This window comes from Phoxinus phoxinus, assembly GCF_949152265.1.
Source record: "Phoxinus phoxinus genome assembly, chromosome: 16".
Lineage (NCBI taxonomy): Eukaryota > Metazoa > Chordata > Actinopteri > Cypriniformes > Leuciscidae > Phoxinus > Phoxinus phoxinus.
The window spans coordinates 17503709-17518234 of record NC_136891.1 but is presented as its reverse complement, the minus strand read 5'-3'; the positions used below and the strand labels follow the sequence as shown (position 1 = coordinate 17518234).

General features: G+C 36.0%; 1 protein-coding gene across 2 annotated transcripts in view; it reads right to left on the bottom strand.

The window, feature by feature from the left end:
- Positions 1 to 14526, bottom strand: part of LOC307012772 (pleckstrin homology domain-containing family G member 3) — an 80115-nt gene that overhangs the window by 21658 nt on the left and 43931 nt on the right. The window contains exon 3 of one of the 2 annotated variants that reach the window (XM_079639815.1): positions 7872 to 8329. In XM_079639815.1, coding sequence (XP_079495941.1) covers positions 7872 to 8329 — 458 coding nt within the window. Of the gene's footprint in view, positions 1 to 7871; positions 8330 to 14526 lie in introns of those variants that run through there. The other variant, XM_079639816.1, reaches the window with a different exon arrangement.

Here is a 14526-nt window from a genome sequence, read left to right as displayed (position 1 = left end):
GAAAACGTCGGTCGGGTGCGGGTTGTTTATACATTGACCCGCGCATCACTGCTGTGCACGCAGTGGTGCTCGGGCACGAGACATGAAGGCATCTGATTGGTTCTTTACATTCGCACCGAATGGCAGTGATTGGTCAGAGTTTTTACTGTCCTACAGCTGCTACAGAGGTCAGATTTGTTTCATTCCTTTTTCTGAACACATAATGTATTTACTACTATCAGAATGGAAGGACCATTTCACCCAGTATAAAAAAAAATGTTTCTGAACAGGATTACCAACCCTACCTTTAAGTACTATGTGCTTAAAACTGTGCACACTTTACAATGTGACCTTGTAAATGTATAGTTTTTAAGGAAAATTAATAAATAAAATGCAATAAATACAGTATGTTGAAGTTAATAATACCTTTAACCATTTTTTATGGGGGGTCTTCCAACCCCTGGGGGTCTATGTTTTTAGAAGCTGTGCTGTATCTTAATGCTAGACAACTAAATCCCCTTAGCACTCTCCTAAAAAAGTCCTGGAGCTGCCACTTTGATTTCAAAGATTATCACAAAAGATGGTAAGCTAATATCTGCTAATATTTTTTTCCTATTGGTAAGACTGACTTACTACAGGTGAAATTGACAATAAAATGTCACAACACATGCATGTACAGTACACAATTATTTTCAGAAAAATGACTGTAATTCAGCAAAATGTTTTTTTCATGTTCCAATGGTTGTAGTACGTTCCTATTGACCAGACTGACTTACTACAGGTGATTTTGTGCCAATACCTCCCTTTATGTATTTACAGTAAACAATTATTTTTCTAAAAAAAAGGACTGTAATTCACCAAAAGGGTTTTTGGTGACTTTCTACAGGTGAATAATGCAAAATCTCACCTGTAATAAGCGAGTCTGGTCACTAGGAAAGTACTACAACAATGGCTGTTGCGAGCCTTGAGGTCACCGAGGTCCAGACTTCTGTATTTTTCCGGGGTGTATATAATAGTTGTGAAATAATTGCCTAATATAGTATTAACTCGACTTTAGTGCTACAAGGATATTGCATAGCACCAAGAGCATGTGTTAATGGCCATAAAGTGAAATAAGACGCAAGTAGCTAAACTAAACATTTCACAATTGACAGCCGGTTAAAGATAGAAATGTGTTTTAAGCGGCGACAAACATAATTAAACTAATAAACTTTTGACTAATTTAGCTTATTTAATTTTAATTGAAAATATGCCTATATAATTTACGTAACAAAATATTAGTAACTGTCAATCTGAGAGGACAAGCAACCTTAACCAACCTTAATTTTTTTTATAATATTGGGCATACGATTAATAATAAATGTGTACATATTGTGAATGAATTTAATAAACTTGGTTAGTTTTCCTGGTAGCCTTCAGTAAATTAACTTGTCTAAGAAAATTTATCATAAAACATAAATATCAGTTGACCCCATGTTTACTTTCTTCACTGACAGACGAAAATTAAAAGACTATCAGTCAAAGCTCAGCTTTAGGAGGGGAAGAGACAGGGCAAGGAGAGAGCAGGTATTGACAAATAATCTACTGCACACTGACATGCTTTTAAAGCGATTTCTTATCCTTTTTTTTTTGGCTTTCAAAAGTCTAAAAACACACATAGCTCAGAGAAATCTAAATTTTCACAGGGGAGCATGCCCCCGTACCCACCTAACTAGCTGAAATTTGGGACACTTCAAAATATCCTTGTAAACAGTTGTTTATTTCTTGAAATAAACACATGTGTAATAGTCTATTGGATCCATGGATTAGGTCTTAAAGGAGAACTCCGGTCAATTTTAACATTGAGCTCAATTTTTAGTAAATTTGGAGTGCTGTCAATACAGAGAACAACGACAAAAATCGGTGTTGCCTACACTGTGTTATCCTATTTAAAAAAATTGCACCCTGTTGACTTGAATGGGGCAAGTTTTAAACCTGCTTTTATTTCTCTTATCATCCTTGATGTGTCATACAAGTGCCCAGCCATGTTAGATGATTCCTTCAGACTGAACACGAGTGAATCTGACTGCAGTAGATGTGAAAGATATGAATAAAAATGATGTTATATCAGCCAGCGCAAATACCTGTATTTAGTTCCTGTTTTCGGTGGAAGTCCAAAGTAGTCGATTGTCGAGTTCACGCGCGTGATCATAGTAACTAAACCTATGCGCGTGAACTCGACAATCGACTACTTTGGACTTCCACCGAAAACAGGAACTAAATACAGGTATTTGCGCTGGCTGATATAACATCATTTTTATTCATATCTTTCACATCTACTGCAGTCAGATTCACTCGTGTTCACTCTGAAGGAATCACTCAGCATGGCTGGGAACTTGTATGACACATCAAGGATGATAAGACTAAGAACTGGTTAAGTTTAAAACTTGCCCCATTCAAGTCAATAGGGTGTAAATTTTAAAAAGAGGATAACACGGTGTAGGCAACACCGATTTTTGTCGTTGTTCTCTGTATTGACAGCACTCCAAATTTACTAAAAATTAAGCTCAATGTTAAAATTGACCGGAGTTCTCCTTTAAAGTAACAGCAGGCTAATAAACCTAAACAACTCAATTCATATGGACTATTTTTACGATCTCTGTATGAACTTTTTTTTTTTTTTTTTAAGTGGTAGTTGTGTAGACTGTCAATGCAGGGACTCAGATTTCATTTAAAATATCTTTATTTTTGTTCTGAAGATGAAAGAAAATGTCTTACGGATTTAGAACGACATGAAGGTGAGTAAATGATGACAGAATTCTCACTTTTTGGGTGAACTATCCCTTTAAGAATAAACAAAGTGGCATCCATCAGTTTGAGTTTAAAAAACAAAAACAATGGTGCAACAGCACAAATGGAAGTAACAGAAACAGGCCATATATTTCTGCCAAACAACAAAATAAACTTTTTACTTAAAAATTGTCTATACACAATATACAGCCTAGGGTGAAGTCAGTGATTATAATAACAATGACTTGGGACAAATATAATGTAATTTAATGGAAAACTATGCGAGTGGTTCTATGGTGCAGTAGAATTTAAATCAGCCGTTGAAGTCGTTGCTGGGTGCCGCTAGTGTGCATACACTCATCCACAAGACCCGCTTTAATAACCTCCATAACTCAAATGTGACCCTGGATCACAAAACCACACAAGTCGCCGGGGTATACAGTATTTGTGGCAATAGCAAAATTATTGATTTTTCTTTTATGCCAAAAATCATAAGTAAAGATCATGTTCCATGAAGATATTTTGTAAATTTCCTACCGTAAATATATAACACATTTATGTTCGTGAGTGAATGCAGCACAATCTTGAACATAAATGGACAACTTTAAAGGCGATTTTATCAATGTTTAGATTTTTTTGAAACCTCAGATTGCATTAGTTGCATCTCGACCAAATATTGTCCTATCCTAACAAACCATACATCAATGGAAAGCTTATTTATTCAGCTTTCAGACCCATGTGAATAGTTTTGTGGTCCAGGGTCACAGATATTGTAGTACACTATCCCTTGTGGAAAATTACATTTACAGGTATTGTCATGCAGATACTGGCAAGCTTCATTGTTGAGAGGACAGAGAAATTTGACTAAATGCCAAGGCAACCATCTGCATGAGGCAAGTGAAAGTGAAATCTCACAAGTTTCACATACTTATGGAAAACACCTAAGCAATTTAAACAAGTCTCAGCAGCTTTGTGAATAGGTTAAGAAGAAACTCTTACCTAAGAACTTTTCCTACTATTTAGGAGAACTCTTAGTGGTAAGATAAAATGTTTTGTGAATACGGCCAAATCCTAAAACCTACGTATTATTTAATCCAAATGTGCACAGATTATTCAGGACTGCATGATCTCAGGGCTGTATCATGCATCCGTTCACAAATTTTCTCAAATAAAGCAAAATAATCTGTTAAATAATCTCAAAGCGCATGGTTTTAAATAAATAATGATATTGTGATGCATGTTTATGTGGTTCTTTTAAACTCAATTTAAGCATGTGATAATGCTTTTTATGTTCACACCTCATGACTGTTTGTAATCTCACTTCAAGCTGTGTCATTGTGTTGTGTACTTGGAGGACTCAATTGGAACAATCCAATTGTCAAACCTGTTGTTATATAACGTGATAATCCCAGTGCATTGGATGCCTGACTGCTAACGAGTCATAATAATCAATTCCTACACTTCAAATGTATTCAACATCTAATGAAAAAATGTATTCAAGTGTGAATACAGAAGCATGGGAATTGAACATGATGTGTGAGACGTGATATGGCCTGATGGGTTTAACTACACACCCATCTCGACTACAGTGCACTGAACTGACCTCCTAATGGAATAATCAGCTTAAAGCTGATGAACTTTCTTAAAGCTTTTCTTCTGTGTTGTTGTAGGGTGGGGATCCATCAGCTGTTGAATGGATGGTTGCAGCTCTGAATGCAGGTTTGCAGTCGATAGTAAGAAAGGGGTGGGGTTTAAGAGGACTAAATGATTGGAGAACACAGTACAGCTCAAATTTGCCATTGCCATTTCCCCCTTTTAAAGGTGCTGTCGTTGAGGGCGGGACTTTGAAAAGAGTCTACTTCTGTTGCGAAGTCTGGTGGACATCAGCAAAATGGTTAAAGTTCTTGATGGTATTTCTGTCTAATACCTAGATTAACAGATCTAGAGAAAAGGATCTGTCTGTACAGAGAAGATCCTGGCAAGTTCTTGTTCTGGTAGCAGGTCTGTGAAATAAGCCAGGTCCACTGAATGGCCTTTTAGAGCTGCAATGAACAAGAATTCACCCTTCACCCTTATTTACAATTTAGTAGATAAAGCGCAGCTTGGCTAATCATGTTTGTAATCCACACTGCTGACTTTTCACATGCAATAAGATTCAACATCCTGAACATTTCTTACGTTTTAAAGCTCCAAAAATGTGCCTTCTTTCTAAAAAGTATTTTTGGCGGAACTCTCTCTCCTCACTGTTTGAACAGTGTTCACTACCACAACATTTCAGGAAATTCTGCAAGGATTCTATTGCTGGGACTTTCTACACTAGAGGTTTAGAGCTTTAACGGCCCACAAACAGCTTTTTTCTTTCTTTTTTTTAAAGGGGTCATGACATGAGAAACCAAATTTGCCTTGATCTTTTGGTATACAAGAGGTCTTTGTACCATTAAAACGTCCTGCAAGTTTCATAGCTTAAGACTTCCTCCCCATTATAAACGAATAATTTATTTAATCAAGCTCTAAATACAGCTCGTTCTGGATCCATGGTAAGAAGTGACGTCATGGTACGAAGTGACGTACCAGCGTTTGCATATAGACCGCCTCCAGCACAAGACAACTACGCTTAAAGCGCAAGGCAACTACGCTCATTTTGTATCGTTGTCGCACCCACGCGCTGCGCGCCTCACAAGTGTTCAGTCGACGGACAGCGAGTGGGTCTGTGTACAGGGAAATTACGATGCCACGCAGATGTGCTGTTCCTGGCTGTGGACAAACAACATCTTTGAATACGCTGCGAAAGATCCAGTCGTCAGGGAAAAATGGATGCACTTTATTTTTTGCGGACGTCTCAGTCACGGCATTTGAAGGATGACTGTTTTGAGAACAAATCCCAAAATGATGCTGGCTTTGCCAGAAAACTGTTGCTCAAAGATAAGTCCGTGCCGACTATTCTGGGCTCAACAACGACGACGCAAACTGTAAGTAATGTATTTAAAACTTTAAACTACTTTTTAAATACGCCGAATCCGCAAATGTTCTGGCTGGGGGCGTTAATAATTGATGCATAGGCACTGACGTTAGCCAATCATAACAGTGGGCGTTAACACTGAACTCTTAAAGGGGAAACACCCCCAAAACAGACTGTTTGAATCAGAGGATGAGAAACAGGGTGGGAAAAGGTCATAAATCACTACATTTTAAAAGTTTTTTGTAAAAAAAACTATAGTAATACTATAATTGCACCTAAGGGAACATAATAATAAAATAAAAACATGTCATGACCCCTTTAAAGTTGGGTTTTGTTTCATGAAGTGTAGAAAGACATGTCAAAATGTCCATAAACTATCTCTAAAGGTTTAACGGAAACAGTAAAAAGGTTTGAAAGTAAAGGGAACAACTGAAAAGAAAACTGAAAGCAGGGTCTCAAGTGTTTTTAAAAATGTTACTGTTTGAACTCATCTTAAACATCAAAACGGCCAAAAATATCCATCTAGCACTAGGGATGTCACAATTACCCAATATCTCAATTAACTGTGATTAAGATGGTCACAGTTATTGAGCCGTAAGAATTTGGAATTTTCGTAAAAAAAAAAAAAAACCCACATGAAAATGAGTCTTTCAGACTGGGATCAATTACTCGTGGCACCCGTGTGCCGTGCCTGAATGCTCTGTGAGGCTAATACTATAGTAAGTTCACTAGTTGATTGTCTAGGTAAGATGGGGCACATGAGCTTTCAGCGCACATGAAACTCTCAAATTGAAAACATGGTGGACCAACGCGATCTCTCAGACTTGTATCTGCCAAAGAAAAGAAGTAAAGAAGCTATTTGAGAGCATTCTGGTTATCTAAAAGATGATTCAAAGGTGTTTGAAGACGGGTATCCAATATGCAAAACATTCGGACAAAAAGTGCATGAATCCTGTCCAATAATCCAATAAGCTATGTGCTTTGTTATTTTTATAAGAACAAGGTCTCAGTTTCAAATTCTCTCAATTTTATAACAGAATTCACGTTCTTTAATGTTAATTTGATGCTCTTTAATGTAGCGTGAAAGATTGCCGTGACCAGCAACACGGAGTGCACGTGAACTGATCTAGTTATAGCATGAAATAAACATGAATGAACTTCATAAGGTATGTTGAAAGATGCAACTTATCTAATGATTTTTATGCTAACTAATCAATGATTTACTTGTTAACAACGTGTTGCGTTCAATTTTCTTAATTTGGGGAGTTTCTCAGTAAATCTTAATGGGATTAACTGTGAATTGTTAAATGATTAAGAATATAGCATATCACATAAATTACATTTTCGCACATTTTAATCAATTGACACTTGATTATAAGCAGTTGGGTCATTCCGTGTCTATTTACATTAGCAATCTTTTTTTGCATTATATGCCAATGGTGACAGTTAAAAAAAATGGGACAAAGCATTTCTTGTGTTCTTTTGCCAAGTTTGAATGCCTGTAACTATAAAATAATTAAAGATAATCTAATATCCGTTTATATTTTAGTTTTTAATAAACATTTATTTTGGTATCTTCATTTTAAGGAGTTGAAATATGGTTCAATCCCAGAAATATGGAGATCTTAATGCAGCTCCATGAGTAAATTGGTCAATTGTACACATTTTCAGTGGTCAAAAAACAAATGTGGGTCACTTTGCATACATCTAGTTTTTTCTTTCAAAGAGGAACATCTGAAGAACAAATAATGTGGAAACTAGAAATGTATCTTGTTTCTTTTTCTATCAACATAATTGCCTAGAATAGACCATAAAGTGCCATAAATATAAATTTTCCAAAGTTTACATGCCTGTAACTATAGATATCTAAATATGATTTAAATTTTTTGTTTTATAGACATTGCATAGAAATGGAGATCCTATTGTGACTGCATGTTCAAATAGTTTAATTTTACTCAGTTTCAATGGTCAAAAACCAAATGTGTGTAACTTTTCAAACAGCTGATACGTATTATGTTTAAAGAGGAATGTCTGAAGAATAAATGATACTGAACCTAGAAATGATTCTTGTTTTGAGCTAGACAAGTTTCAGAAATTTGGTTGATTTGACATAGAATGACCCAGTTATTTGTAAATGTTTAGAAAGGTTAAGACTCATGCTGACCTCTACAATACTCCGCAGATCTCTCACATACATCCGCTCCGTCTCAATGATCTCCATGACCACGCGGTCCAAGTAGGTGAGCTCAGGGTTGGGTGCCATGGTGTTGGCAGCAAATGGAGAGGAACTGTTGGAAACGGAGGAGCTGTTGTTGTTGTTAACAGTGTTGCTGCTACTTTGCTGGAAAAAATTACTGGATGCTTGGGCGAGATTATTGCCCTGAGTCTCATTTGAATCGGCAGCAGGCGTCAACTCCAGATCCACATTGTCTTCAATGGGCACACCAGCAGATGGGATACCTGACAGGAGAACGCCGTCCCGAGAGGAACCAGACCCGGATGAGATGGTGGAGACCACGCTTATGGGCCTCTGGACATCTGTGAAGTCAGAGCAATCGGACAGCGTAGCAGTGGAGGCCCGGTCATTACTGCCAACAGAGGCAGTGGACAACCGAGGTGATTCTAAAGAAGAAATGGCAAAAAAGAGACAAAGGTACACAGAGAGTGATTTATCTGCACATCACGGACTATCACAATGCATTTCTCACACATTTACATTTAATCATTTAGCAGATGCTTGTAACCAAAGCGACTTACAAATGAGGAGAACAATAGAAGCAATCAAACCAACAATAGTGCAACAATATGTGAATTGAAATAACTAATCATGCTTAACAAGTAGCAAAAAGTCACCATACTGTTATCTGAAACATCACCTCATTTGATTTTAAAAATACTTTTTCCATTAGAACACTAGTCTTAAATTGCAATTACCGGTAAGTGACAAATGGACTGACTGACTAATTTCAGGCCCTCCACTGGGATGTATTACAGTTTACTGTGCGAATATGTAAGAGTAGTTGATATGAAACTCTTTTAGTTGAATTGCTGGTTTAGGCAAAAAGAACCAGTACACTGTATTTTTTTATGTTTACATTATGTACTATATTGTATATTTATTAAAACCAAGTATACAGCTTAAAAAGTTGGTGTAAGCAATTAGTACTTGAACGAGAAGGCTTTGTATATTTTATTTGTGAACTGATGCTCAGCTATTCTTTAATAGTCATTTTCTTTTTAGCTCATCGCAGTTTGGTAATCACTGTAGGTGTCATTATGGTCACAGACACGGGATTGTGCCTTTAATTTAATCAAGCTGAGTGCTCACGAAAGTCAATACGTATAAGACTTTGGTCATACCATTCACACCTAACTAACTTTTATGAACACTATTTTTGTTCATGACATTCAATACAATTTTACAAAAGTGTAACATGAATTATAGTACATAACATATCTAAATAGACAAACAACACAATAAAGTGTCTTACTCAATGATTGTAGTTATCTGCACACCCATCTTATGAAATCTCTAAGTCTGACTCTGTATAAGACTTGTGTATTATATAGCTATTATGTAATATCTTTACACAAAATAGTGAAAATACACAACACATAGCTCAAAAGCTAGTTTATGAAGCAAGACAATTAATTTTTTTCTTATTGCTTAAAATAAATGGTGCACAATGGATAATTAATATTAGGATTTACAAAGAGTTGACATTACTTGGGTATCTATTGTCATAACTGCAAAATTGAACAGTCAGCAGGTTACCTGAAAGAGCAATCAAATCATAAATATTAGGAAAGTCCTGTTTAATTAGGTTGGTATCTGGTTAAATATGAAATTACTCATCCTTTCCTAAACCGTGCACATAATAAGTCTGTTCGCTAGAAAGAGGAGCATTTGAAAATCATATTTTGTGCATGTAAAAAGATTAGGAATAGGAAGAGTCTGAACAAGTAATAATGCAAAGCACATTAATAGACTCTGACCAGCTAGGGAATCTCACAACCACATTGATCAGAACTGAACCTAACAAAAAGACAATATTAGCTAATGGTGTATTTGCCTTAATATAACATTGATTTATTATTAAAAAAATTCTGAATACCTGATTTGTCCTGAAGAAATGTGACATGAAGAGTTTCTCATTAAATTACAGCCTTCACAGATATGTTCTTAAGAGCACTTTCTTAAGGTCCAAATTAAGATTCATTAAACCTGTCAAAAGACAGACAAACAATAAACCCATACTTGCTCAGAGTCGGCGTCTTCCAGCATATAAAAGTGAACTTGAGGTCAACAGCAGGACAGAAGGAGGAAACTCATGTTTCACCCTTCATTTCCATACGAGCATTTTGAAAGTAAACACTTTCCACCAGCACTGACGTCTCCTGCCAGCCCATCCCCTTTACGCCTTGCGCTGGACTTTCACCTCTATATCTCCAAACCGTTGGAGGGAGGTCAATGATATCGTGTGTCTAAAAAAATTATTAAGCCTAGCCTATGGAAATGGACAAGCATTTACAAATTGTCAATAAAACAAATAATACGGTTTAATTTTTTAAAACACATTTCTTGAGCCAAACTGCTTTGTGTGAATAAATGCACTACAGCTTTAGACTATTTTAACTATTTCTTGACTGGATGTTCAGTTGTTCTTTTATGAAGTATGATCATTTGTCTAGTGGCCAAACTTACAGAGCTGCTTACCTATTTTAAGGCAATTTCAGAATGTATTATTAGACGCTCACAAAAAAAAAAAAAAAAAAAAAATCCAAGATGGCGGTCAAGTTCAGATAAATACTTTTTATCTGATTAAATACATTTTTAAAAATTAAATTATATTAAATTGACCATTTTACACCACATTTTATGGTTAGAGTATCATAAACCATAAATGTACATAGATGCCTCATTAGTGGCCGTTTCAATAGGGCGCTTTATGTAAACCGTCCGCCATATTGGAGTGGTCCGTGAACATTCGAGAGCAAGTTAACTGAGCGTCTGAAACCATAGATAGACGCATGTATGAAAATCTATATATGAAATAGACTCCAGCAGATGATTTTACTAAACTAACACAATACAACAAGATGAAGGCATCAGCTGACGTTAAAAAGTTACCATAGTACAAGTAAAAACATTAAAAGTACTACAGTAAAAACATGTAATATTGAGCTAATACTTATAGAGTACTTATACAGAGTTGCTGTCAATGTAGACAATAGCAGGAAAGCAGCTCAATAAGATTTGAACATACATTATCTCTACCAGGAATGCTTAAAAGAGCTTTGGTCAACTCATTGCGACATTTGAAACATTTGAAGACAGACCATATAATTGTGAAATTATTTAATAGTACAATTTGATAGCATAAAGCATTTTTACAGTGTAGGAGCCACATCTGGTTGAGGCTCACACACAGGCTTCTCATATAAACCAGTTGCTCGCCACTATATTGTTTTGGTTTTCAGAATGACTTGTCTCAGGTTACGATAGCACTGTTATAAATTACAGATGATTGACATCCCTGGCTGATGATGCAGGTCCATGGACTCTAAGTTTAAAGCTAAAAGATTTTGAGTTAGGCAAGAAAGAATGACAAGATGACCAACAACATCATGACTGATATCGCCTTGAATGAAGCATCATCATCTCCAGCTCAACCTTGCGAATACAGAGCTCCTTGTAATCCCTAGAACCTAAGGATATTGTCTGATGACCAACTGAGCATTTCAACAATGCTTAGGTCATGAAGGTTTGCGCTGTACAACATCAGGACAATCAGACCATATAGCTCCTTTTCCAAACTTGTAATTTAAAGACTGGACTACTGCAATGCTCTACCTGCCGGCCTTCCAAATGAAAGGCTAGTTAAGAATGTACCAAAACAAACTCAATAACGCAAAAAAAAAAAAACTATTCAATAAATCCTATAATTTTAAATTACCACTAGTCAGACACTTTGAAGATTCTGAAGACTCTGAATTTGAATGCAGGCTCATTCAATCCTTTTCTTGGAAGTTAGAAATTCCAAGTTTTTGCTTCTAAATGATCCAGGGTTAAAAAATAAACACACAGAGGGTGAGAGAAAAGCCTCTAGACTTACCAAACCATCGTGATAACCTGGGATTAAACCCAGTGAACCACCATTTCTCCTCCCAAATACTCCTAAGGGCAGCAACTTTCAGATGTGGTTGGAGAATCATTCCCCAAGAGTATTTGTTATGGCCCAAAAAACGATGGATTGGTGATGAATTGCCTCCAGCTCAATGGGTTTCTTTAGTTCTCATGCTCTTTTCTAGTTTTATTCAAGTGTTCCCAAATATGGGTTCTAGGTACTATCCAACACTGGTACTGGTTTCTCACCTGATTTAAAAGTCAACTGTTACACACCAGGTCATGTGAACAAATAGATCACATCTCTTTATATGGAGGGTGGGCCTAATGGCTGTGCTTGGTTGTGCTCGTAAAAGGGTTGAGAAACTGATCATAATTTGTAGCATAGTAAGACTGCAGGAATGCAATGACTGCAGTGCAAACCCCATTTAGGTTTCTCTTCCTCCTTCATAATACATTTGGCAAGGACAAGAAAAGGTGGCTGGACTCAAAGAATACAACTTGATGTGAACATTCATTTTTAAATAACCACGTCTATGTAATTTACAGGTTGCCATGAATTTACAGACTTGGAATAAATTAACAAAGAATAGTTTTAATCCAAGATTACTAGACAGATTTAAAATGTTTTAGATCAAATTAACACTGATACAATACATATGTAATTGAAGAATTGGGCAACTTAGATTGACTATTTGTTCTAAGCTCCATTTGGATGGTCTGTCCTCCAGACCAGCTGTGACTAGTTAGGAGTTTTTAAATAGAAGAGCCGCAGAGAGGCCAAGATAAGCAGAGAGAGGCTAAAGTAATTTCATGTCAAAAAAGGAGGCTAATTATGTTGAGAATTACTCTAAAAAGCAGACAATCTTCAGATTCAAATCTGAAAAGTTTGAGACAAGTTCAAATCCTCAGAACAATAAATATTAAATACAACAACCAATGCACCGATTGGAAAACCAAATCACGAACTGAACTGAGCTGGACGATGACATCACGGTTTTCTCTAGAGCGGCAATATATATAATTGAACTAAATTAATAACTTTTTTACAACAAAAATGTACCAATACTGAACTTACTCAAGCTGGACTGTGACCCTATTTTCTTCTAAAAACAAACTTTGTAGCATTATTTTCCTGTTATCTCTATAAAGCTGCTTTGAAATGATCTGTATTGTAAAAAGCACAATATAAATAAAGGTAACTTGACTTGGCTATTAGAATTTAATATAAATAAAAGCTGGATTACTTGTGTTGCTAAATGGCATGCAATTAAAAAATATATATATTGTATGGTGGAGAAAATGCTGTATTACGGTTACAACAAATAAACCTCTTTCTTATTATAATATGTTAGCCACTTGACAAAACTGTGTTGTCTCTGAGGAATGGCGCACACCCTGTTACTTGCAGTAAAAAAAAAAAAACAAGAGATTAAAACAACAAGACTAACCCAACAAAGGTATCCGAACAGTTGCTCACCTGTCTAATAAAACGCATAATATATTAAAGTGACTTTGCTGTTTACATGTAAATCGAGGGTAACGCGTATTGACAGGAGAAGCAATGACACAGGCCGTTAGACTGGTTAAAATAGATGATTTCTCTGGGATAAAGTACACAAGTCAGCAAAATATATAACATTGTTCCAGTAGTTTTGGGATATTTTAGACCAAAAATCGTACATAAATTGTCCTCCTCAATACAAAAGAACATTTAAAAATGTGGATGTGAGGGGATTTGTGACGTCACAATTGCACCTTGAGTAATCAACCGAAACTAAAGTTTGATTCAGTTTGATTTTGCAACCAGCTTCGCTGGTTATTTGCTGGAAATTTGCCAAGAAGGATGAAATTGGACATTACTAGTGTCAGGCTGGTTTGGATGCTCAAACAAACACAGACCAATGTTTCGATAGCACCACTGTGTTTACACTTCATGAAAACCAATCTGTGAATGGTTTACTTGTAATTACCTCTGCATATTAAGCTGTATTAATTCTTAGTATTTTAATATAAAGGAAAAGTATCACCTTTTATCCCTTGCATAGTCAAATTTCAACTACCAAAATGTAACAGTATTCCCTGAAATTCTGCATTAAGGACACATAAAGTGCACCTGTTCTGAGTTAAAAGCAAGCTTTCCATTAAAAACCTTTCTCTGAAGCCAATGGGGTAAAAGATAAAAGTCACTGGTGACCTATTACTAGCTTTGAACTGGCTAGCGGTCCCTAGGGGCATAAAAGGCATGTGTGTGTGGGGTTAGATGGTCACTGTACAGCCACAGAGACTCAGGTCTTAACCAGTTCTGTCCATTAATATATATACTAAGGGTGTCAAGAGTACTACTGGTACTTAAGTACGTAAAATAAATAAATACAAAAATACATTTCTAAATAACTGGTAGTACATAATACTAAATCAATGTCCATGATTTCACCAAGAAATCTTTATGGGGCTATGACAATCTTAGCAGGAAACCAAACAATTGTACAAGCTACAAACAAACCAGCCTAAAATACAGGACCATTTTTGTACAGCTAAAATAACTGGAACCAGATAATAAACAAAAAGTGAATAAAGGTCCTAGATCACATGCAATTTTACATAATTCAATATACTGAATAAAATATTTGAGAATTGCAAACTCATAACTTTTTTAGGAAAATATTTTTGTGAATGTAGCCTCAGTACA